Below are 26999 nucleotides of genomic sequence, written 5' to 3' on the forward strand. Positions count from 1 at the left end.
ACGGTTCTGCAGAAATAGATATTCTGCATAGAAATAGATATTCTGATAGAAAACAGTAGATATTCTTTAAAACTAATTGATTATGAGATTATTTAAATACACATTATCTGAGCTACTTCAGAACATTTTAGGAACTATACAATTTGCTTATTTGACATTTAACAATACTTTCTATACGGGCCCCCAACTAAGCCACTCCGTTCACAGGCCGTTATGCAACTTACACTGAACAGCACATACTTGCGATGTCAGCAAGAATATCCACACTGTTACCTGCAGAGGCTGGTTCAGGTAAGAAGCCCCAGGTCTGAACATGTCCTTAGGATCACTGGCCCTGTGTGCTGAATGCACATTTGTCCAGTTTAATATAGGCAGGAGTGAAAGGAAGTCACCCTGGCCCCACAGGGAGATGCCTGCACCTTGAAAGAGAGAAAACAGTTATGCACACATATGCACATGGCTTCCCATGCACTGAAATGAGCGATTCCCACACCAAGTCACCTGTGTGCCCATGAGGATCATCTAAGGCAGTGAAGCAAATTTTACTTACCTAGTAAAAGTAATAGTGGAATGAGCAGAATTAAAAACTTGCAAATATTTCGAAGGCACCTGGGAATAGAAATAAAAACATTTAACTTGGGAAAAGAAAAAGGCAGGGTTCACTATTCTGTCTCTCAATAATTTTATGCAACCTACCCCCCAACAACATTAGAAACGCATGATAGTTTTATCTCCAAGGCTTGGATATACCTACAGGAGACTATTCCTACAAAACACTCAGATCATCTGCAGGGGAGGTCCCAGGCTAGAGTCCAAGTGCCCACATCGCTAAGCCTAGTCACTGCAAGCTGAGGTGAGCAGGTGTGCTGGTTCGGGCTCCAGACTGACTAGACCTCTAGCTGGGTGCCACTCACACTGTTCCTCTCCTTCACAATAACACCCACCCTTCCCTCTCACAAGTGGGTTGGAAAAATCAAGTATGAACATGAAAACACTGTAAAATACAAAATGAGCTGGGAATCTAGCTCAGAGGCTGAGCATTTGCCTAGTATGTGAAAGGCAATCCCCAGGACAAATACACATATAATTTGTAATTATTCATAAATAAATTTAAGAAATAAACATACCAAATAACAAAACAATGCAAATATAAGCTAAATCACTATAAAAATAACAAACAACAGCCTGCAACTGGCACAGAACTACTTCCTTTTTTTGGTACTGGGGAGTGAATCCAGGGGCACTTAACTACTGAGCCACATCCTCAGCCCTTTTTGGTATTTTATTTAGAGATAGGGTCTCACTGAGTTGCTTAGGGCCTTGCTAGGTTGCTGAGGCTGGCTTCGAACTCGCAATCCTCCTGCTTCAGCCTCCTGAGCCACTGGCATTACAAGTGTGTGCCATCATGCCTGGACAGAATTGGTTCTTAGAACACCATGCTGGTGTGGTATCAGTTTCCTTACCTTGTAAGAAGAAACACATTCAGCCAGGAAATCAAAGTAACAAACTGGTACCATCCAATCCCTAGCCACCAAAGCATTCTGGAGGCTGCCTTCCCTGAGAGAGAGAAAAGGTTAAACATTCTGAGGAAATGTGTATAAGGAGCTGAGCTCCCAGGTGGGCTGTGAAGACAGAACGAGAAGCAGAGGAAACTTGCTCATAGGTTTCCTGGGAGTGTGTTAAGATGAGTCAGTGAGGGAGGGAGTGCACAGAACGATGCTGGGGCCACAATAGGAGAGCAAGGTTCAATGTTGACAAGCACACAGATGAGAGTCCCAAGGAGGCATCACGTCCATGCACCTTGTGTACATGAAAGCTGAGCAGCAGACTTACACACAACCCAACGTGTCAGAGCAAAAAGAATGCCCATGCAACCCCAAGTATAAGATGTTAACATCTCTAAGTAAGAAGAATGGAATATGTTACATTGAGGATCAAAGCATGGGAACCTACAATGAAATTTTTATTTGGTTTAGGTGAATTACTTATTGCAGGTTCTTAGCTGCCAAAAACTTTGGCGAGAATGCTAACATGGAAACCCAAAATAACCACCTGGAGCAACAACAGCCAACCAAAGGACCGACCGCACTGTCTCGGACACAAGCCATCCAGCAGCTCCAACCCTTCGCAGCATCTGCACCAGGAAGTGACCTGCGATAGATGAGACAGGAGCAGGAGGCACCTGAGATAGGCAGCAGAGTGCCTGCCTACATGTTGACAGCTCAACAAGAAATACACTGCAATATATGCTCTCGTTGAAGTAAGTCAGAGGTCTCTCCTCAAGGGCAAAACAACCTTTCAAGTCTAAGCAAGATATTCAATGAAATTAACTAATGAAACCCCTGCTATTTTTAAATAATTTGTCATTCACTCCTGACTGCAGATACTGAAAAGGTAAGATGTATATATATCCCCTTTTTAAGACCCAGGACAGAACTAGAAGCTGTCCTATAAATGCTGGCAGTTGGTGAAAGCAGAATTTTGTGTTGGAAAGATAATGCAGTCTTGGAGAGATATTGAAATTCCAGACACCAGCAGTCACATGTGCTGGTTGAGCAAATGATTACTCAAAGACCACAATGAAAATTATCTAAGAGGCAAATATTTTCCAGTAAAAAAAAAGTATTTTGGAATGATGGACTGGGCCCAGTAAATTTAGCCATGAACAACACATGCTACGTAAGGCAGAAAACTCATAAAATCAATTTTGTTCCATTTTTTCAGAGCAATTATTGGAGGTCTTACCCTCATAATAACTTAATATCTGCATGTTGACTCCTGAAACTACTAAGCCATTTCAGTGTGCTGATACACAAAGAAATATAGCTTCACTGTTTCATGTTTATTAACTGCTATGAGAAGATTATAATTTTTTAATTTTTATTATTATTATTTTTTGGTACCAGAAATTGAACCCAGAGGTCTTAACCAGCCCTTTTGATATTTTATTTTGACTCTAAATTCCTTATGGGTGAAGTTGTGAGGTTGGCTTTGACCTTGCAATCCTCCTGGATTATAGGTGTGTGTCACCATTCTAGGTTGAGGTACCCTTCTTTGTGTACACTTCCTGGACACAGTGAGATGGCCATGCAGTGAGGGGCAGCCAGCAGCTACAAGCACAGACTCCAACACAGGAGGCAGCAGGCCTTTTCTCATCTTGTGTTCTCACTTTTAATAAACTGCTTTCCATACATCTAACTCATCCTAAATAAACTTACAAAGAAGCTTTTCAACAAAGAGTCTCCATTTTTTTAAAAAACATAGTTGATGTTACTTCTGCCACTTTTTAAAATGCTTTAGAACTTTTGAATTGCAAACAAATTAAACAAAAACAGCGGCACTGTCACGGCATGAGACAAACAACACAAACAAGGTACGAAACACAACCTGCATGGGTGAAGAGGCGCCCCACGGCCCCTGCCACCCTGCGTGGCCTGGACAGCTGCAAGTGGGCGGCTGTGTGGGTCTCAAGGTGCTTCTTTCCCTTACAGTCGTCGCCTGTGGGTGTGGGGACAAGCAGTGGAGTGACAGATTAATATGCAAACCCTGTCAATTACAATAGCTGGAAAAGCCAGGAGACTTGATTTCCAAAAAAAAATGATAGCAAATGCAGCCTGTGGTGATTTAGCAATAACTGGGGTTTAGCAATAACTTTAACAGCATGTCCTAATTTTGAAGCCACCAAGCTCCTGCAGGCTGCTCATTCTCCATGGTTAATGGCTCCATATTACAATGGGGGAGGATGCACTTCCAAGACCAACTGCTTGTGTGGGAGGAGAGTCGTACTCACACTGGGACTCCCCATGCACACTGGTGTGGCCATCCTCTCTGGAAAGCTCTCTGACAGCCATCCTCCCGAGGTAACTGCGATGAGCTGCAACATATGTGCAAGAGGCTTAGGAAGCTCACTGCACGAGCTCAAATGCTTCCTATGCCCCACAAAGCCAGAGCAACAGAGAGGCTTCCCAGGGATTCAGAGTCACAATGTGGATGAACACAGGCGACAAGGCTTTAGATATGACTAGAGACTGTAAAGCCTCCAGCTTAATAATAAGCATGGACAATACCAAACAAAGACTGGCTTGCCTAAAACTTTTTTGAAACATGATTCTAAATGACATTCAAAGAAACTGGTTTTGCTTTCAAAAGGTAATCATCAAAATCAAAGGCTGAGTATATTAGCTCTTTATTTAAAGAAAAGGAACTTTTAAAATATTTAAATAGCAGCCACCTTTCAGGAAGGTGAGCTACACATAGCACATTAACACTCCCACAAGCTCCCACGATAAAAGATCACTAAAAGCAGCTGTGAGGGGGCAGTGCAGAGACCCGTGACAGAGCCAGAAAGAGCTTGCAGAGGAGCAGCGTCTTCTCCACCTTGAAAGCGAATTTGGTGGAGAAGGGAGGAATAAATATTTAAATACCTCTTGATTCATGGCTTTTTGACTTACAGCTTTCTGATTCATAATCTTTTGATTCATAACTTTTCAATTTGTAATTTTCTGATGCATAATTGAGCTTCATTAAAACCACTTGAAAAAGTTGAACTAAGAATGATGAAAAAGATGACGCAGTATATTTGGCCAGCCACAAAATACTATCCACGTAGAGAGAAGCACCGCCTATTAAAAAACCGTGAACACACGTTATTTCTTCCCACAAAGCCAGCATTTTCTCCCGACTGGCCAAAGAGCTAAATCACTAATTTCAGGAAAAACATAAACAAAACACTTTTTAAATGGACACCAGAGAGGACCACCTATGAGGAGTATCCTGACCAGAGACAGAGCTGAAAAAGGAGTTGTTGGTTGGTCCAGTCTCTTCCATAAGGTATCCACTGTGGGACCATCCCATTCAGCACTGTCTACACACACAACACGACATTTACATGTTGCCACATAACTGCCTCTGCCATGACCTCTGCCCTACCAGTCTCTAGAGTAATTTTAAAGCAAAATTTAAAATAGGGTTTTATAATTTTCAAAAGAATTATATTTGTGAGCTGGAATCTTGTGAGAAAACATAAACCTGGGTCAACTAGCCCCAGGCCAATATTGTTTTACATAGACGTACAAACTTAAAAAAGAAGAGGGCAGGGCTGGGGATATGGCTCAAGCGGTAGTGCGCTGGCCTGGCATGCGTGCGGCCCGGGTTCGATCCTCAGCACCACATACATCAAAGATGTTGTGTCCACCGAGAACTAAAAAATAAATATTAAAAAATTCTCTCTCTCTCTAAAAAAAGAAAAAAAAAGTTTTGAAAAAAAAAAAAGAAGTGGGCAAAAATAGCAACAAACAAACAAAAAAACTTATTTTCTTTTTCACTAACAGAAATTGAATCCAGGGTGCTCTATCACCAAGCGCTCCTCAGCCTTTTATTTTTCATGTTGAGACAGGGTCTTGCCAAGGCTGGCCTTGACGTGGTAAATCTCTTGCCTCAGCTAGAGTTGCTGGAATTATAGGCATACCCCACTGGCAAAAATGACAAAAATTTAATTAGAGGTAATGCATGTCACTCTTATTGATAATCAAAAACATTAAACTTCATTTTTCTTCCATCAGTTGTCAAGATTCAAACAGGACAAAAATATGAAAATTGACATAAGTACAGTGGGTGCTGGGGTGCAGCTCACTGCAGGGTACATGCTCAGCATGTGCAAGGCCTGGCTTCTAACCCCAGCACCAAAAGCAAAAGAAGTGCAGTGGGACCCTTATTCCATAGTAGGAACCTGGGCTGGCCTTCAATGAAAGTAAATAGAAAAATGTATATTTAGTGTAACTGGGGGGTTGAACTTAGCAGCATTCTGCCACTAAGTTACATCCTCCTTTTTATTTTTTATTTTCAGACAGGGTCTTGTCAAGGCTGGCTTCAAACCTGTGCTCCTCCTGGCTCAGCCTCCTGAGTCACAGGGATTACAGGCGTGTGGCACCACGCCTCGCTTGGAAAACTGTATTTAAATTAAAATTGCACATAATCAATAACATATTCTTGCTACTTTCAGCTTGTCTACAGGAGAGGCTTACACACAAATACACATGTACAAACAAACACACTGAAGAAACAATGTTTTTCATGGTATAGAAAAATAAACCTGGGGCTGGGGTTGTGGCTCAGCGGTAGATCGCTCGTCTTGTATGTGTGAGACCCTGAGTTTGATCCTCAGCACCACATATAAATAAAAAAAAGCTTAAAAAAATGCTCAGGAACTGAATAAATTTAGATACAACCACAAACATTGTGATAAGTATCCCCCAAAAATGAAGCTAATCTCAACTAACACATGTAAGATGAAAATGGTTATGAAATGACATACATACTATGACAGCATTTAAATGAAGACACAGGGTATCTCTCTTCATAGTACATAAAAGCAGAACTGAGGTGTTGGCTGCACAACTCTCTGAATACACTAAATTCCATTTGATTGTACCTTTAGGATGGTTAATGGTTAATTTTATGTTATATGAATGTTAAGTCATTTTAAAAAAGCAAAAGAATCCACTTAGAAAAGGAGACAACTTAAGTTAGCTCACGTGCTTGATACCCCAGGCACTCCTGGAGACACTGGAGGCTCAGGGCCAAGCTCCTTCACCTACAGCAGGCTTCCTAAGCTGACCGCACCTGTCGGCCCATCTGTTGTGATTACCTGTGCAGAGTGCGGGCCCAGCACAAGCACTCAAGTTACGTGTGCTGACGTATTTGAGCCTACGTGGTCCTCAAATTATTATTAGGAAACTCACATATCATTTTGATTCTGCCATCTACTCCTTGCCCTTTCATGCTTTCTTATTTTGTTCTATTAATGCTGACAGTGTCCACAATGCCACAGCAGAATAAGACCTGAAAAATAACTTAAAAGACACTAGAAATAAATGAGGACTATATTCTTCGTCCTACTACCATCCTTCATTATGTCTAGTCATTGGAAAGTACAAACTGAGCATTGGGGTGGTGCACAGGCAGACATGCCCACCTCTGGGCCATCCTGCTTCTCCAGGCTGCCAGGCTGGGGCTCCACAGACAGGCACAAGAATTCAGAAGGAGACAGCTCCCACCAATCAGGGCTTGTCTCTTCCTGCCATAGGTGTGACCTCAGGGCAGGGTCATGAAAGGTATAGAGTCCCCAAGCTTCCTGCGACACCACAGTTACACCTGTAACCTAGAAAGGGGGTCTATGGCTGTCTCCCTGCGAGCCCAGAAAGCCCCACTGTCCCGACACCACAACCCCAACCACTGTCATGACCACCAGACCAGTGACCATAGAAAGCACCTCCTCTGTCAACAGTGGCACAGACACTCTGGCAGCAGAGGTGAAAGTGCTACTACTCAAGCACATCTGAACATCCGTACACTTCCTAAAAAAGAAGGAACACATCTGGAAGTGGCTTGTTAGAGTTCACTGAAGTAGGAATTTTCTTTTGCTTACCTAAAGTCCCAACGTACAGAATTTTAAATCCTTCTAGGTATAAATACAAACCACATGAAGTGCAGGCTAAAAGAGGATAAGTACGACAAAGCTAACTTTGGGTGTATTTCTTTACATTTACAGAGGATAATTTCAAGTCAAGTCTACAACAGAAATAGTGCAGATACCGAGATTTCATGAAGTCAATTTTAGAACAAGGAGACTTGTGGTCACTGAATCTTTTTCTAACTTTAAGAGTGAGACTTACGTTTTGGGTTCCTATCCCTAGAATAAACTCTTGACGAGGGTCCTTGGGAGGCGGGGTGTGCTGTGAGAGCTTCTGTGCGCTGGGAGAGCATGCTGCAGTCCCTGCAGATGTACCCGTTGTGGGTGGTTGCGTCTGTTGCCAGGTCGCCATTTCCCTGAGTGGCAGCTTTAGTTCCACCTAAAGTTTTCAAAAAGTAGATGGAACCTGTTTATCACAATCGAGAAATTACTAATCTACAACTTCTATTCTGGAAAGTATAGAGAGAGAAGATCTAAAATAATTACCTTTAAGATCACCATCATCATCAAGACCTGAAAAAAACACATATTTTCACTGTTGAATAGAACAAAACCCATAGGGGTGGGGGTGGGGGTGTTAAACATAAGTAAAACCTAAGATGGGTGCTAAGCCAGCATCATGGCCCAGGTCAAGATTCATCTCCTACGGTGACAGAGATTCCTCTGGATGCAAGCAGGTGGAGGCTTGCCTCAAGGCCCACACATACCAACACATACTCTGACCCAAAGAGGGGGCAGGAAGTGCAGAACAGACTGGTAAGGTCACTTTCAGTGACCCATCCAGGAAGCACAGCCTCTTAACCACCAACACTGTATCTCTCTTGCCTGGCCTCAGTAGCTGAGCAAAGGAGTGAACATCAACCCCATGCTCTCTACATCAGCACACAGCACTCCTGGAACTGATCTGGTCCTCCACTGCCTCGCAAGGGTCAAGCAGAACACAAGCTGCACTTGACAAGCAGCTCCTCATTCCTCACCAAAAGGGCCACCCCCTACTCAGCCCCAGAGGCACTGCAGCCCTCCATGGGGTGAGCATCGTCAGAGCAGCCAGCTCCTTCCCAGTGCCATTTTCTCCACACCAGAACTCCTATGACTCAGAAAATAACCCGGCTGTTTTGTTGCTTAGAGCTTTCTAGAAATATGCTGGTCCCGATTTTTATACTGCCTTTGCTTAAACATCCTACAAAAGCATGCATTTAGAAAAAGTTATCAGATTACTCTGACTGATCACATAATCTTCCACATCATAATAAGCAATGACACCCTCACTAAGCATCTGGCAACAGATGGGACAGTGCCCAGTGCATTCCTACTTGAGTCTGGAGCAAGTCTGACCTCACCAATGCTCCCGTGGAGCACAGCAAACTAACCACCTGGCCATACTTTGCCTTCTTCCCCAAACAATCACAGCCCATAATGCCTCGCAGTGACTCACCCCAGAAGTGGTCCACTTTGGTCTGTTCACGAATCAGAGACTCGTCCAGCACGGGTGGCCGCGGGGCTGTAGTGCTCCGCAGATTGTGAGAGCTGCCCTGGCTGGCGCCTGAGGATGTGGCCTTCCCTGACAGGTGGTTGATACTAAATGCTGGCTTGCTTGCACTTCTGCGCTGCTTGGCTGTTCTAAACAGAAAGGAATAAAAAACAAGTTTATAGACCTTTTCTAATAAACACAAAATGATTAGTTTACCAACACAAAATCTGTGGCCAAGAATAAAGACAGCATTTAAGGTTAAACCATTTTCTTATGCTTTTCCTGCTGCATGAAATATCTATTCACCTAAAAAAAGATTTGTAAGCAGAGCCCAAGAAGTGCCTCTAAAGTCATAAACACAAAATAATTCAGATGGTTTTAGACCCAGTGATCCAAAGTAATTTAAACATAAAATAACCTAAAAGTAAAAATGACCTAAAAATCTATGATTTATAAGTTCAAACCCTTTCCTTTTCTAAAAAAGCAACTGTACACACATAAATATCCCCTCTTTTTTTCTGTCATTAGTAAAGATTGAACTGAGTTAAGTACAGCAAAAATAAGTTGTAACCTAAGATAATTTCTGCATTCATATTAACCACAAATGACAAAAAGAGTAAGCCCTTAAAAAAAATAGCGTACAAACCCTTGGGGCATTGAGTTAGCAGTGGGGACATACAGGCCAATGGAACAAGATTCTTCCCTCCTGAGACTTAGTGGTGGACAAAAGCCAGCACTGACAGCAGCGTCCAAGAATTACGGCCTGAGCACAGTGAAGCCACAGCTTGGTCTCCCGTCACAGAAACCCCAAAGGCTTCTGAAGGCTGTAGTGCAGCTGGAAGAGCCTGGCACTGAGGGTTACACTGTAGTCAACTGGCTCTCAGCTGCTGCCAAGCACCTGCTGACTGGGCTCTACAGAGGCCTCTGACTCCTCAAGAGAACAGCCTCAGACAAGCCATGGGGAGCACTAACAGGTCCCTGGGCAGATGGTGAGGCGCCAGTAGTCCCATCACCCTCCTGTGATCAACATAAAGGTTCACTGTCTCTAAGTGGCACAGATTCTGCAAACTTTGCTCCTTCTTGGAACAGGAGCTGTGATGGGACAGAAAGTTCAGAGGCAAATGCACTTGACAATCAAACACAGGAAAGTACCCAAACTGTACCTCTCACCATCAACTCACACGTCTTAATAAACACACTTAACAACAGAAACCAGCTGTGGAGCCCATGATGCTCTGCAAGCCTCCTTCCCTTCAACATTTGGCGTGCAGATGAAGTGCAGCTCATTCAAAGGACAAAGTGGCCTTCCCTGGAGGACATGGAGCACATCTGTGCCACAGGGGGTGAGCTGCCTCTCCAGAGCTCTACCACACCAGCTCTATTCTGCAAAATATCCGTCCCAGACACCCTCACATATTCCAGAATTAGTTTCAGTCTTTATTCATAGCAAAGATATGACTTTGTAGGATGCACTTGAGCTTGTATATGTGACACACACATACTGTTAAATTCAAGAAGGACTGCATGATTTCACAGACCAAAAGAACTTATAAGCTTGGTTTTACTTAACTGGTGTTGGAAGTCATATGAAGAGAAGACAAGACAAGCAGTGCTCACCTGGCAGCTCCACCCTGGAGGGAGGCAGCCCTGCTGGTGCAGGAGTGCAGGTCCACAGCCTGGCCATCCCCGCTGCTGTAGGTTGTGGTGACTAGGCGCAAACTACGACGGGACATCCTTGGTGAATCAAATACAGGGTCCAATTTGTGCTCAATCTCAAAATCCAGAGCATCAGAAGAATAACTTGAACTGGAAGGAACAAAATGTGCCAGAGATAAATAAGCTTATAGCCCCAGGGCTGAAACAAACTGAACAAATAATACATGATCTATCATGTATTGTATCATATAACAACTTTATTAGAGAGTAAAAGGCAGGTGGCACAAAACCAGCAAACAGGGGCCTGATACGTACATCCTCACCACTCCTCCTTCAGGTGCAGATGTCTAGGTTTCATGGCCAGAAGCTCCCTGAGGACGAGCTATCCATAAGAATCCCCATCTGTGGGGAATTATGTTGACAGTATGGAAATCAGTGGACACATGCTAGTAGACACCAGGCCTGACAGAGCAATAATAGGAGTGACCATGGCATGAAATGTAACCCAGTAGGCCAGGATGTCACTGAATGAGTCAACGTGAGAAGAAAAGGGAAGGCCTGCCCCAGAGCCATCCACAGTACACTGTGTCTAACACTAAAGCTAGAGATGAAAGCAAAACCGTGAGTCCACGACAAAGTAACTTCCAGTACCTGCCATGCGGCCATTAGGCCAATGCAGTTAAATAGAGAGATACGTTGTGCTGTGTGGCTAGCAAGTTTCCCAAGTCAAAACACTGACCGAATAATCTGTGTCCCTGGGGAAGACAGGTGTTACACATGCCAAGGTGCCCAATAGTGGAGGCCACCCCTGCACAATCAAAAGAGGAGCTACAATTGTCTAAGGAGGAAGCTGCACACACAGAGCCCTGGCAGGGGAATTGTGGCTCAAAAGTTCCCCATCAGGCAGGCACCCCATCCCCGTGTCCACTCTGCAGAGCTTTGTAGCACCTAGCTATCTGCTGGCTACCTGTTCTCCACCACTCTCCGATGTCACCATCTCCTCCCTTCCATCTGGAAGACCCGCTTCTTCCTTCCCAGAAATGCCAGACACTGTAAGAATGCTATCTCAGGGCTGGGGATGTGGCTCAAGCGGTAGTGCGCTCGCCTGGCATGTGTGCGGCATGGGTTCGATCCTCAGCACCACATACAAAACAAAGATGTTGTGTCCGCCGATAACTAAAAAATAAAAAAAGAATGCTATCTCACCCCCACCAGATCCACACAACAGCCAGTCTCAGGGTGCTTCCAAATCTTTGTGGTAGTTAGTTTTGTGTGCTGTCTTGACTGGCAATGAGGTACCCAAATATTTGGTCGTAAAATTTCTGTGTCACTAGGAGGGGGCTTCTGGATGAGATTAACATCTGAATCAGAACACCCAAAAAGCAGCAGGACCTCACAACATGGTGGGTTCATCCAGTCAGGTGAAGGCCTGAGCAGAACACAAGGCAGACACTCCCAAAGCAGAAGGGAGTCCCCTCAGCCCTAAGCCTTCAACCTGGAACATGAGCTTTTCCGGGGCTGCTAGTCTGTTTGCCTTCAAACTGCAGCTGCACCTTTGGCTCTCCATCATAGCTGCTGACTCACCTGCATGTCTCAGGATAGCCAGTTCCTTGTCCTCAGTCTGTCTCCACACACCCACATGCACACGTTACCCTGGTTTGGTTCCTCTAGGGAACCTGACTCACATACTCTTCCTTCCTTCTGCAATGGAAGGAGAATCCTACAACCAAGCCTGTGTGCTGTGCTCTGAACCAAGTTTTCCACTCTCGAAGAACCTTCCCTCCTTCTGTCATTTATTGCCCTCTCTCCTGAATCTCCAACTCTCCTTACCTGAATCTCCAACTCTCCTTACCATCAGTATCTACACAGACTCTCAGCCAATCCTGTGGATAAAACAATTTCCACTCAGTGCCACACCCCTCCCCTTCACCAATTGGGCTGGCCACACCTGGCCAGCCCCTGCCTACCTTTCCTCCATTTCTCACTCCACCTGGCCACAAGTTTACCCGAAGGTCTAACTGAAGAAAGGCTGTAAATTTTACTGAAATTAAGGGTAGCTTTCCCAATGTAGAGACCCTACACATAGCACTTTCTAAAATTGTCTTTAGAATAGGTCCTAAGAGCTAAAAATAAATTACCAAGAATAACTTTCTATGCTCCACTACAGGAATAGAGAACAGTTTAACTTGAGCTGGCATACGACAGGCCTCATGTGAACACACTGAGACCTGGAATTGTGAACAAAAGCTCGATCGTCAAATGTGAACTTTAACCAACACTGTTAAGAAGTATTTTTCTTAAAACACTTGCTAATTTTCTTAAGGTTTCCTTCACATTTTCACCCTTTTTCATATATTCTTAACAAGCCACTGAATAATTATAAAAGCACTTTCCCCATGAGCCTGATGCATCTTGCCAGGTGCCCAGATTTCCTTCCTGCTAGTCAGATCCTCACCAAACTAGCCAGGGCGGATGGGCAACTTTGAAGACTCAACTGTCAAACTTTAGGATATCAGACATGAATTAAAAAGAAATAGCACCCAAGAAAAGTCACACTCTTCAAACTGTGGGCTCTCTAAAGGCAAACCCTATTCCAGGTTATCACATACACCACCCCATCTGTATAAATCCCCAAACACTGGTCACAGCCACAGACTTATTCCTGAGATCGCAGCCCTCAGGTAGGGCCTAAATCTGCTGGTCACTTGCAATGACTGGGTGCTCATGCACAGGCAAAGCTAACTCAGCCTCTGTGTCAACACGTCAGTTCTGTAATCTAATGAGACGTGAAGGCTGCAGGTTTCTTCAGTTTCACCTTCTAACCCATAGCTGGTGGTGCTCTCCAGTCCCTGTATCTCCACCAACTTAAGCAACATGCAGCCTCATAGCCAGGCCCCAGTGGGCGCTGCACCTCACCTGAGTGCGTAGGTGTAGCCAGTGTTCTCCGGCACACACTGGGGTGGGGTATATGTGTGCAGCCGAGAGAAGTCCATGTTCGCCGTCTCAGATCATGCTGCAGAGGCAGAGAAAGGGTGGTAAGAACTCTGATGACATGAGCCATGAGTGGTTTTTGATTTCTAACAAAGGAGACAAGTTTTCTCCGTTACAAGCCCAGGGCTTCTGCCATATCTATTCCCCACTACACCCACAGAAAAGTCATGGGAGAAATACTGGGCAGGACTTAGAAAACTTGGCACTTTCAAAGAAATATTCAAAGTACTCAGAACCCTTTTTTGAAATAGATTTTTAAATTCCTGAAGGTGTCAAAATGTTCTTAGTCTTCTGGAATAAAGTTTCATTGTTATTATCTAAGATAGAACTAATTATTCCACGGTCAGAAAGCAGCATTATAATACTTTATTTACTAGATAGCTGAAGTTTTCACAAGCACCTCAGAATCAGAAAACAAACTATGGGATGAATTAAAAAAAAAAAAAAGTTTAGGACATTGATTATACTCCCCTCATAAAACAGATTATTTTTAATTAAAGGGTAGTGAGATGGGCACAGTGACACATTCCTGTTATCCCAGTGACTCAGGAGGCCAAGGCAGGCGCATCACAAGTTTAAAGTCAGCATCAGCAACTTAGTAAGACCCCAATTTCAAAATAAAAATAAAAAGGGCTGGGGAGTAGCTCACAGGGCCTTGGGACTAATCCCTTAAAAAGAAAAGGCAGGGTGTGTGTGTGAGCACATTGTTCTTCAGGTTGCCATTTTAATTTCTTTGGAATGACTCAAACTTTCCACTGGCTAAAAATATTCACTCAAGAGAACACACATGCAAAACACAAACACACACACGCGCGCGCGCGCACACACACACACACACACTCTCTCTCTCTCTCTTTTTCTCCCTCCCTCTCTGAATTTAAGAGCCCTCATAGTAGTAATGTAAATCAAAAACCTGTTGTTGAAAAATCTAAGGAAGAAGAAAAAAAAACAAATCTAAATAATATCTTGGGCAAGAAAGTATTTATATATAAATGACTGAACTCTATAAACTAAGACAAAAGTTCTTTAATGTGTATAATTTTTTAAAAAATATTACCCAAACTCCCCCTCACCACCCGCCTTCCTTTCTTTTACAGTAGTGGGGATCAAACCCAGGGCCTCCTGTACACTAGGCAAGCACTCTACCACTGAGCTACACCTCCAGCCCAACAAATACACTTTTGAAAATTAAACACTCATATACAAATAAAGAACACCGTGTGTGTATGTGAATATGTGTATAAATGTTACTGCATCTCCTAATTTCTTTTTCGAAACAGGGCCTCACAATGCTGCCCAGGCTGGCCTCCAACTCCTGGTTCAAGAGAACCAGGTTCAAGAGGCCAAAGTCTCTCAAGGACCTGAGACTATAGGTGCCAACATTGTGCTCAGCATATCTACTAATTTCAACAAATATCACAAAACTCCTGCACATGAAGAACACCTGGTAACTCTTGGGTTCTTCTTGGGGCACCTGGCCCACCAATGCTACCAGAACACACTAGACGAGCACAGTGCACTCTTAGTTGGCTTTCTATTCATTTACACAATAATTTTTTTTTGAAAGTAAAATTAACTATTCTTATTTAATTCATGTAAGGTTTAATACCTGTTTAACTGCCTCAATCTCCCCTTTCCTACTTTAATCAACACCTAGAGAATGTCAAGGTACAGAGTGTCCTGCCTCTACACTTGCTCTGAGTCGTTAAGAGAGCCCCACTCCCGCTGCCCTCCGGAACAGAGCCACACCTCAGTAGCAATGTAATAATGGCTTCTGGCTGCCCTTGTGTTTGGTAATGATTCACTAGGCAACCATAACACTGGGATGAGTAATGATATTATATCCCATTACCATTTCATCCTTTAGGGTAGGTGGCCAACTGATTTGTTTTCATCCCTTCTTATTCACCATCAAAACCAAACTTCCTGCTTCATTCCCCAAAGTGATTTTCACTTTCATATTTCACTGTGCCCGCACTGTTTCCCACCATTAACCTAAGGATAAAAGTTTACTGATTCCGACCAAGTGTCTTCTAATCAAGAGTCCACTGGTACTAGTGAATGGGGACTGGCTTCACATGCCTGAAATCTGAGAACAATGTCATAAGCAAATGAATGCAAATGCCTGTAAGCCCTAAGACCATGAGATGGAGGTACATGTGTCCCAACATTTGGGTGATGCAGACACATGTGTGCAGGCATGGACTTGGACTCCTCTTCTGCCCTGTTGCTGACAGCCCTGCCTGCAGGCTCCCTGGGTGAGGCAAGTGGGGTGGGCGTGGCTCAGGCTAATACATGCACAGGAGAGTGTGTAGCTCTTAGAAGATGGGTGCCAGGGACAAAAGTACCCACATACATCACATGTTCTCACATGTGTGGCCATATGAGAGACTCAGGGTAACAAAGGAACCTGAGCATCTGGCAACACACAGGATCAACTACCACCAAGGTTCCTGCAGTCAGTGGGATGTGTGATTAACCTGTGCCACATACAGCAGAGCCCCATCCCACAATCTAAGGAGAAATGTAACTGCCAACTCTGAATCAAACCTGTTGAAGAACCAAAGCAGCCACGTGTCATGAGTTCTACTTCCTATTTGGGACACAATAGCCTACAGAAGAAGGAGGCAGAAAAGGACCCACAGTTGGGCAAGATGCAGTTGGTAGAGGTTTGGGAAAAAGTTTGATGAATGGAACTACAAATATGACAAAGCCCACATCACCACAGAGAACCAGCGTGGACATGTGGTGACTCAGGCAGCCAGGCCTAGGGCAGGACAGCAAGAATAAGAAGGTAACTGTGGAGAAGAGACCTCACACTCATGGCTCAGCAGTTGTTGCATGTGATCATGACTTACTCTTTCTTCATTAGTCCAACTCCACCTGGATCACATGGATCTTGGGTTTACGTTCTCCCATGAAACACATCAAAGCATAACACTATGTACAGAGTCCATCACTTTATTTCCTAATACTTGTAAATGAGAACATAGAGCCTGGCCCACCTGACCTGGCCTAGCCCGACCAGATCTGAGGCGTAAGGAGATGTTCTGGCCACCCTTCATATCCCAGAGCACATACAAGTGCGCATGCATGTGCGCACACACACCCCTCCAGGACAAAAAGAACAAACTCATACAAAGGAGGAGGTGTGGGCTCAGAATCCAGGAGGGAGGGTGACCAGCCCGTCATCTCTCAAGTGCCAGACAGAACTAAACTCTCCCCACATCCTTGGTCCTTCCTTCTACCGTTCTCTCCCCAGCTTCTTTCCTTTCCTGTCTTCTTTCCCTCTAAACACATCATGATAAGGACTCAGAATATTTTCATTTTCAGTGCTGTATAAGACTGAACGTTAAACTGTAGGATAAAATAAAATGAAATAAAATTTTAAAGGACTAAATGACATAATGCATGTAAGGCAGTACTTGATAGAGGCCAAATACTCAAATGCTAACCATAATCATACAATGGAATAACGTTAAATAATCTATGCTTTAAATTAAAAAAAAAAAACAAACACAACAACAACGATGACATTTCCCTCCTAGTTCAGCAATCCTCAAAGTGGAAGATTAACTCGCTGCTGCTCTAAATAAGCACACCAGTTAGTGTGCACAGCTCAGGCAGACGCACAGCACTGGCTCCTTACAGACACATCTGAACACTTGGGGGTGAGATTCAGTGACATTAGTTCTACTGGTGGCTAAAGAAGTGCTCAGTATCTCCACTTCCATTAGGGTGGGGGCTGCTGGGGTGGGGCTTCAGTCTCAGACTCAGGAGAGGAATCTGCATTCACAATCTGAATAGCAATGACTCCAACTGAAAAATGGATTACAAATGTTTTTCAATGGCATAAGATGATCTTGGAAAGAACCTGTAAGTCGACAAGTTTGCAAACAGACACATTACAGGAGAGGCCCCTATCTTCAGGCTTCACTCTTTTTGCTCTTGCAGTGCTCTCCTGCAGCCCTGTGTCAAGTGTCACGGTTGCTATCATCTTACTCAAGCTGTGTTCCTTATGGGTGCCTTTGACTCTATGAAGGGGATGACTAACTTGAACCCAATTTTGTGCAGAACTCAGAAACAGGAGCTGGGCCTGCCTCATCTCAGAGAGCCCCGTGGCCGGGGTTCCTAAAAGTCAGCTCACTGACCAATGGAGGATCCCAGAGGGACCATGAAGAGCCAGCACCTCAGAAAACACACACTTTGGGAGATGCAGCCTAGAGAGACATCTTTGAGTAAAGGAGGATACATTGCTACCTGTCACCTAGGCAGGGCTCTCCCTTTTGTCCTATGTTTTCGGGTGGCCAAGAGAACATGGAACTCAATGACAGGCAAAAGGAGAGCAGACCTAGGTTCCAAATCTAAAGAAATATCTTTATAAATATGCATGTCCTAGCATGGTTTTAAAATTAGATGTTAAGATTCTTTTTAAGTTACACCAGGTTTCTCCTTCAAAAACATTTATCTCCTATATTACAGATCGTAAGATTCACATTGTATGATAGAGAAGAAAATATAAAGTCCAATTTTTGTGAATGCTCTCATCAAAATGGGTTTTAGCCACTCACATCATATTAATCACTCATATCATATGAATCTTTACTATTTAGAATGTCTGCACAACCTCATTGCAATTCAGAAAACATGGCTGCAAAAATCTCAAAAAGAATAAGTCACATAAAGTTAAAAATAGGTTTGTTCTATTTGCTCAAAGCTAAGGACCAGGAAAAAACTCTGGTTCTGAAATAAAATCAGCAATCTTTTCTGATAGGAAACAATATCAGTTCCCGATATAACTAGAAAAGGCAAACTTTAGCGTACAATCAGTGACTTGAAAAATTGTGCCTTATATGTGTAATATGAAATGAATTGCATTCTGCCATCATGTACAACAAATTAGAATAAATAAATAATTTAATAAAAGAAAAAGAAAAGGCAAAATTTAAATTTGGTGGGTGGCACTTCCTTTGGGCACAGGGGCATTGCAGTATGCCCGCCTTTAAGACGGCATTCTTCCCTGATCAGATCTAACTCTGAGGCTCAAGTCTAGAGCTTCTCCAAGATAATAGCATTCTTAGTCCTCACTGTAATCCAAGGCACAAAACCCAGGCCCTACTCCCAGCTCCCCAGGAAGTGGCATCTGCCATAGGCCCCATCCCTCAGGGGGGGATGAGCTCCTGATCCCCACCACAGCCTACAGTGGATGCTCACTTGACCCTGCTAGGCAGATACTTAATCTTCTGAAGAAACACTGACATACACACAAGTGCAACACACACACATCCGTGAGTACACGCTTGTAACTCCATCCTCATAAATCCTTAACCTCTGCAGGGCTTGGTTTTCTATAGCAGCTAGACTGCTATCAGGCAATTCATTAATTATGTCCTTTACAAAGATACACTAAAATTCTGAGCAGCCCTTTAAGTAAAATCAGTATTAAGTCAGGATCAGTGGTACACAATTCTGGAGTTTGATCCTCAGTGCCACATAAAAATAAACAAAATAAAAGCATGCTATCCATCTATAATTACAAAAAAAAAAAAAAAAGGCTGGGAATGCAGCTAAGTGGTACAGTGCCCCAGGGTTCTCCAGCACCAAAACAATAAACAAAACCTTTAGAAATGTATAATATCGAATCTGTGATAAATCCATCTTCCCATGTTAAGGGATGTGGGGCAGCCAGACCCCTTGGTTCTTTTACTCTCCCCAAGGCAAGGCCAGGGCTCTAGTTATGAGCCAGGCAGCAACAGTGCCTTCACCTCTAATGCCATTGCAAACACAAATTGCAGCTCAACTCAGGGTGCAGCCAAAGGAGCCCTTTAACACTCAACCTGCTTAGCACTGCCCACCTCAGTACATGGAACAAGAACGAAAAATGAGTCATCATCAGTGGCAGATAACCTCTCACCATGCTGTACCGTTTCTGCACACTTTTGGAAATGATGAACCAACAGGAAGAGGCTAAGCTATATGGGCTGTTGGCATCAAGAAAACAGCTCTAGGTATAAGGAGAGAGCTTTAGTATGAAGAGGCATTATCACATGTGTGCATCTCCTAATTATAAGGGGTCCAAACTTTCTAATAAAACCCCACTTCCTCTTACAATGACAAAGGGCCCAAGATCAAATTATTCCAGATTTGTACATGTTAAGTTCAAGAGCCTTTTTGGAATACAGAAATATTTCATAGTTTAGACAGAAACCTAGAGTGTAATGAATTCCCTTGGGAACAGTGCAATTAGAAGGACTACCCACAAAATTTCTACTGCAAGGACCCCATCTAGGGGAGTAGCCCTGCATATGGGACTGCCATGAGGCCACTGAAGCCATGAGCCTATACCACCAGTCTGACAGAGTGTGTTAATTATCAATGACTTGAATCTTCCTTTTGTGTTTCTGGGCCTACTGCATTTCTTATGCTCTTAGGGGTTTCTTATTCCCATTTCCTTAGAGGACCACGATACATGTAAGGTATTAGCCCTTTCCACATGACACATGCCAGGGATGCCCCTTGTTACTATCTTGGCCTGGTCTTCCCTGGCTCATGTACTGCTTCTAGAAAGGTGCTCTAAGCCAAGAGCAAAGGGATGATCTATAACACAGTTTCCTACTCAGTGCTCTGACTTGTCCATGTTAAGCCATTTATAATTTATTTGATTCATCTGTAATTCAAGTTTGTATACAGGGAGGATTGCATCTGGTTTTATTTCCTGTTGGACCTTTCTACCAGGCTTGCCAAGAAGCCACTCATCCCCCGTCTCATCACCCTAAAAGCCTGCTTCTTCCTCTTCATCCTGCCCCTCAACCTGCCATCTCTGGCCAGCCCCTTATATGCACTCAGACTGACTTCCGAGCTCCAGTATTTCCCCCTTAAGCCAATTCTTTATAAACTTACCTGAATAGTTGACCTACAAAGAGCTGCTTTATTTTCTAATAAAGAAATATTTTCTAGCCGCTTTATTTCCCATCCCTGGGTCTAGCTATGCCCAAGTGATGGCTTACCTCTTCACCCTAAAGGCTCAGTAGTGACATCACCTTCAGGAAGTCCCTGGGACCCCAGCCTCCAGCCCAGTGAAGTGCCTAGCTAATGCTTCCCAGCATTTCTGTTCATTAACACAAACCCTAACCACTATTGAGTAATGAGTATCTCCAACTAGACTCTGAACTCCAAGGGTAGGAATTGTGCACTGTTTTCCTGCAGGTCTAACACCCAGTGGTGGGACACTGTGTAAGTGCCTACAAAGCAGGAGTACTCATCATTATGCCCTTGACTTGCTTTGCCATTAAGCTGAAAATACTCACCTCCCCCACCACTCTCTGCTTCTTATCTGATTATACTCTGGGAAAATCTTGTTCAAAGTGCTATAAGAACTTATGAAAGCAGAACGGTCATGTGTACATGGGCCTCTTTATTCCTCCTCCTAATGGATTCATGCAGCCCAAACTGGTGGGTCAGCCATTTCATTTCCAACCATAACTGGGAATGGTAACAAGAGCAACAACCACAGGATTTTATTTGTCTCACGAACACAGCTCATCCATACCTTTTTTAGATCACCCTTCCCTTTTGCTGTTCTGTCTTTCCAAACAGGAAGCACCAGGCTAAAGGTGAGTACTCTCTAGTACTGAAGAGGTTTGCAGCATGAATATAAATGGCAAACAAAGCAATCAGAAATTGATGTTTTCATATTCCAGATATAGCTCCCATATTCCAATCATGAAAATCAGAGTAAACAGAATGACTAAGAAAAAAGCAGCCAGACAATGGGCTGCTTTCCTTTTAAACCCCACACGCCCCAAGGGAACCCTCTCACTTCCACTGGCAGCCACTGGTCTAGAATGAGCACCTTTACACCAACTTATAACCTGAAATTTAATTTTGCACAAAGGTCAAAGAGCACCATTCACAGAGATCTTATCTCCTACACTGAAATTTGCAATCCATAGCCATTCACTGGTGCCTCTAGCAACCAAATGAAAACCATGGACCACATGAAGTGTGCTTACTTACAGCTAAAGTTGAGCAGCAAAACTGGTTATTGTGTTATACAAGCTGCTTAATGAAATAGAGCAAATTATAACCTATAACATAATAAACAGCCTTATAGGCAGCAGTACCATGTTCCGTATTTTTCATCTGTCACCTCCTCATTTATTTTGGCCAATGAAGTAAACTGTTCACATGCAGAGCTAGCATTCCCAGATTCTCTACCTGAATTTGAGTGTGCAAGTAGTCCCCAAAAGCAGTGAGTTCCAAATTTAGGGAGCAAGGGGGGAAAAAGATAAGAGCCGATTTCAAAAAACTAAATATCAAAAACCCTCTTACAGGGAACAAAGGGCCACAACCTCCTGCTCTGAAACTTCACAGAATTCTGGAGGGCTCAGGACCACATGCCCGTGGCCTTAGGAAATCCCTATAGTTCCCTGGATTTGCCTCCTGTGAGAAGACCAGGGAAGAGTGAGCCGCAAGGTTGAATGGAGGCCTCCTCAGGCACCACTAACCCCAACCCCAACTTCTCCTAACAATGTGCCTGCATTTATTGTGAGCAAATTCAGGTTGGCTTTGTTTCCAGGATCTGGAAAGGCTATAGGCAGATTATTTAGGAGGCCATTCGACTGTCATAAACTCAGAACCAAGAGACAATGGTTATGAGCTGACAACATACGCCATTAAATACCAGCATTCTTTGAAAATAGGTCACCAGGAATTTCCAGTTAAAAATGTGATGAACACAGATGTCAGATTCTACTCTCTTCCACCACCCTTTCAAAAGAGGGCTGTTTTTTAAAAGACATATATCCATGGAAACAAAAAGAAAAGAGCCACAACAAAGAAACTTTTGGAAATTAGATGAATAAAAATTAACTTAGGGGCTGGGGTTGTGGCTCAGTGGTAAAGTGATCACCTAGCACTTGTGAGGCCCTCAGCACCACATAAAAAAAATAAAGATATTGTGTCCAACTACAACTAAAAAATGAACATTAAAAAAAACAAAACTTAAGCCAGAATAAGCTGTATAATAAACTTGCAATGGGGAATGCTGAAAAATATCTGATTTTCACCACAGGACCCATTCCCCCCCTCCCCCCAAGATTCAAGAACTGTTGCACTTATTTACATTTGGAAGCCAGGGTGGAGGATGGAGCCAAAATACAGGAGGAATTAAATCCTCATAGACTATTTAAGACGTAATTAGGCAAAACCACATGATCATCTTAACAGGTGCAGAAAATACACTTAAGAATCCCACACTCCTTCATGATAAAACCCCTCAACAAACCAGGAATGGAAGGGAACTTTCTCAACGATATAGGGGCATCCCTGAAAAGCCCACAGCTAATATTACACTCAAAAGTGAAAGGTCAAAAGATCCCCCCCTAAGATAAGGATTTAGACAGGGATGCCCACTGTCACGTCACCACTGCAGTCCAATACTGTCCTCGAAGTTATAGACAGAGTAATTATTAGTCAAGAAAAAGGGGGTTGGGGGAAAGCAAATAAATTGAAAAAAATAAATAAAACTACCTTCATTCTCAGATGATATGATCTCATATATAGAAAACCCTTTAAAAAACTACCAGAGCTAATAACCAAAAGCAGCAAAGGTATAGGATACACAATCCACACACAAAAACAGTTGTACTTTTAAACTCTATCACTGAAAAATCAGAAAGTGAATTTAAGACAATTCCTTTTACAAGAGCATCAAAAAGAATAAAAACCTTAGAAGCTGGTATGGTGGTACACACCTATAATTCCAGAGATACAGGAAGATCAAAAACTGCAAGGCCAGCCTGGGCAACTTAGCAAGACCCTGTCTCAAAATAAAATAATAGTAATAAGAAAAGCGCAGGTGGAGCTGGGGAAGTAGGCTCCGAGGTAGAGCTCCCCGGTACTGCAAATAATAAACAAAACTCTCAGAAATGAATTTAACCAAGCAAGTATAAGACTTGTACACTGAATACCACAAAACACTGTTCAAAGAAATTTTAAAAGTCCCACCTTCCAAACTGAAGGATGGAAGACTTAATATTATGATGATGGCAATATTCCCAAAGTAATCTTCAGATTCACTATGATCCTTACCAAAATCCCAATGGCCTTTTCTGCAGATATGGAAAATCTAATCCTTAAATTCACATGGAACAGTGATGGGTCCTAAACAGTAAAAACAATCTTGGAAAAAGAACAAAGTTGGAGGAAGCACACTTTTCGATTTCAAAACTCACTATACAATAACGTGGCCCAGCAAAAGGACAGACATATAGACCAACAGAGCAGGAGAATTCAGAACCCAGAAACAGCCATCCTACATCTATGGCTAACTGATTTTGACAAGAGTGCCAAGACCACTCAGTAGGGGGTCAACAAATGGTGCTTTCCACAAGCACAAGGATGAAATTAGGCCCCTATCACACACACACATCATGCCCCAAGTCATTTAAAAATGGACCGAAGTCCCACATGTCAGAATCAAAACTTTAAAACACAAAAGAAAACAGCTAAGTCTTTGTGACCTAGGATTTAGCAAAGGTTTCTCAGATGTGATACCAAAATTATGAGCAACAAAGGAAACATAGATATTTGGACTCCATCAGTTTGAGCACTAAGAGACAGCCTCATATATCTGGTAAGAGTTTGGTGTCCAGAATACAAAATAATTCCTACAATTTAACAAGAAGATAAATAACCCAATTAAAACACAGGAAAAAGAAACAAACATTATCCGAAGATATACAAAAACACATGAAATAATATTCAACAGCACAGTGTCATTTGGGAAATGCTGATCAAAACAAAATGAGATGCCATTTCACACCCACTAGAATGTCCACAGTTTTAAAAAAGGAAAATAACAAATGCTGGCAAGAATGTAGAGAAAGTGGAACTCTCATATGTGTTATTGGTGAGAATGTAAAATAGTGCAGCCACTTTGAAAAACTTTCTGTGGGCTCTGAGGTAGAGCGGTTTCTCAAAAAGTTAAACAGAGAATTACCATATGACCTAAAAACTCTACTCCTAGGAATATACTCCAAAAAGTGGAAACAGGTGCTCAAATAAAATCTTGCACACAAATGTTCACAGCAGCACTAATTCTTAAGAGCCACCACGAAGAAACAACTGAAATGTCTATCAACAGAGGTTAGGTAAATAAAATTGGGTACATATATACAGTGTAAAATTATTTAGCCATAGAAAGGAAGGAAATATTGATAAGTGCTACAGCATGATGAACCTCAAAGACATTATGTTAATTCAAAAAAAGGCAGACACAAAGGGCCACATGCTGCATTATTCCAATGATAAGAAATGTCCAGAACAGGCAAATCCAAAGGCAATAAACAGATCAGTGGCTGCCAAGGGGTGGGAAGAAAGAAAAATGGGGCCTGACTGCTTAATGGCTACAGGGTTTCCATTTAGGGTGATGCAAAGTTTTGGAACTAAATAGACAGTGGTGTTGACTGCACAACACCATGAATGTACTTAATACCAACTAACCGCACAATTCAAAATGTTTAAGATGGTAAATTTTATATGCATTTTACCAAAATACAGAAAAAAAGCTGCGAGCTGCCATGCCTATCCCCTTTCTGCTCTCACCCCCCAAAAATGAAGGGTAAACTGAGGTTCCTCTAGACTCAATGCTTCTCTGCACTGACAACCCTTCCCCTCAACTCTCAAGTGAGGCAGATTCAATTCCCTTCCCTGGGAATATAAAACCCAGTGAAAAGACCAAAAAGGATGACAGGGAAGGTTCCTAGGGACGCGCTGACCAGCCATCACCCCCAGTTGATAAGATCGGGCAGGGTGGGAGGGAGTCTATGAATAGAACAGGAGGTCACTGTTCAAAAGGGAAAAAACGCTCAAGGGAATTTAAAATAGAGTAGCCAAACTAAAATACAAGCAGGTACACACCTGTTCGAAAAGACCGAGGTAATCTAGCCGGGAAAACAGAACATAAATTAGGGCTCTAGCACCAAGAAGCCTAGCTCGGTGGCGCACGCCTAAAATCCCAGCGCCTTGAAAGGCGGGAGGACCGCGAGTTCAAGGCAAATCTAGGCAATTTTGCAAAACCCTGTCCAAAAAAAAAAAAAAAAAAAAGGAAAGGAAAAATATCTTTTCAAGAGGGCGGAAGTGTAGCTCAGTAGTAAAGCACACCTGGGTTCAATACCCACTACCCCGCCCCCCAAAAAAATAAAGGAAAAGAAATCCCACAGTAAACAGGCCAGAAGACACTCCCCAAAACTAACGGCCACGAGTGTTCAGACTCAGCGCCACTGCGAAGCATCCAACGACGGACAGCGACCATGGACAACGCGGGCCAAGGCCCGCGAGCTGGGGCGCGCGCGAAGGCAGGCAGCCGGGACCGGCGACCCAGCCCGCTCAGCGCCCCGCCAAGCACCTGCGACCGTGGGTCTGTGCCACAGCGCTGGGCTCCGGCGGGGGGTCACACCGGGCTTGGGAGCTCGGGGAACCGGGGTCCGGGTTCTGGAGCGGGGCTTGGGCACCAGGGCTCCCGGGGAAACCCGGGTCGGGTTCGGGTGCTCTAGGACACTGGGAGCTTGGGAGCCAGGCTTAGTCACCAGCGCGCTCAAGGGGAACGGGGGACCAGGCTCCAGAACCAGGACGCTCAGAAAACCGAGGACCCGGCTCAGGCACTAGCGCGCTTGGGGGCCGGGCTTGGGCACCAGGGGCCGGACTTCGGCACCAGCAGGCTACGGGCACCGGGGGAAGGGGGATACAAGGGCGCCGCGGCCTGGCCGCGAGCAGGGGCGACGGGCGGGCCGGGACAGAGACCGTTGGCGGCTCCGCAGTTCGGTCCTGCTGCCACCGTCTCCGCCCACTGTGAGGGTCGCCCCCGGCACAGGCGCAACCCCGGGGGGGGGGGGAACCCTGCCCCCGCCCCCGCCCCGGCCAACCCAGCAGAGCTCACCTGCCTCGCGCCGCTGCCTCAGGCCTGGTCCGCGCCGCCCAGGCCAGTCCCGAAGGATCCCGCCGTGCCAGCCAATCGCGCGCTGCGCCGGGGCCAGGGACGGGAGCAATGCGAACGTTAGCCAATCCGGAGCCCTCCACCTAAAGCTCCCAGCCAATGAGGAGACAGCTGCGGGCAGCGGTCGCAAGGGCCGGGCCGGAGCTAGGGAAGGGCAGGAGGGAAGGGCGGGACCCGGATTGAGTTGCGGGGCGGGGTAGGCCCGCCTCGAAAGTGGTGGTGGGGGGCGGGTTGCGTTTTGGGTGTTGAGATGTCTTGTTGGAGGGTCAGCATTTCCCCAAGGGGTCGCATCGGAGGAGGGGTTTTACCTCCGGGTCTTTCATTCTGGTGAAGGGTCTCTCGGGGAAGGGTCTTATCTTCGGCCAGGGTCTCAGGTCCAGAACGAGGTCTTTCCCCAGAAGGGGCGCCCCTCC

The 26999-nt window shown here is 44.2% G+C and overlaps 1 protein-coding gene across 16 annotated transcripts in view; it reads right to left on the reverse strand.

Annotated features, from left to right (window-relative positions):
• Positions 1 to 26666, reverse strand: part of Sun1 (Sad1 and UNC84 domain containing 1) — a 43449-nt gene extending 16783 nt beyond the window's left edge. Inside the window, exons 1-13 of one of the 16 annotated variants that reach the window (XM_046420981.2) lie at positions 26530 to 26666; positions 13515 to 13611; positions 10560 to 10748; positions 8907 to 9091; positions 7958 to 7984; positions 7674 to 7850; positions 4452 to 4622; positions 3791 to 3874; positions 3388 to 3498; positions 2053 to 2151; positions 1464 to 1557; positions 551 to 609; positions 274 to 419 (exon numbers count right to left, since the gene is read on the reverse strand). In XM_046420981.2, coding sequence (XP_046276937.1) covers positions 274 to 419; positions 551 to 609; positions 1464 to 1557; positions 2053 to 2151; positions 3388 to 3498; positions 3791 to 3874; positions 4452 to 4622; positions 7674 to 7850; positions 7958 to 7984; positions 8907 to 9091; positions 10560 to 10748; positions 13515 to 13591 — 1419 coding nt within the window. In that variant the 5' untranslated portion in view covers positions 13592 to 13611; positions 26530 to 26666. Of the gene's footprint in view, positions 1 to 273; positions 420 to 550; positions 610 to 1463; positions 1558 to 2052; positions 2152 to 3387; positions 3499 to 3790; positions 3875 to 4424; positions 4623 to 7673; positions 7851 to 7957; positions 7985 to 8906; positions 9092 to 10559; positions 10749 to 10913; positions 11026 to 12428; positions 12482 to 13514; positions 13612 to 25511; positions 25534 to 25846; positions 25869 to 26529 lie in introns of those variants that run through there. The other 15 variants (XM_046420979.2, XM_046420980.2, XM_058571694.1 and 12 more) reach the window with 15 other exon arrangements.
• Positions 26667 to 26999: the final 333 nt, after the last annotated feature.

The sequence above is a fragment of the Marmota monax genome, unplaced genomic scaffold, assembly GCF_021218885.2.
Source record: "Marmota monax isolate L192 unplaced genomic scaffold, Marmota_monax_Labrador192_F-V1.1 WCK01_AAM20220418_F8-fsc00266, whole genome shotgun sequence".
In the NCBI taxonomy this organism is placed as follows: domain Eukaryota; kingdom Metazoa; phylum Chordata; class Mammalia; order Rodentia; family Sciuridae; genus Marmota; species Marmota monax.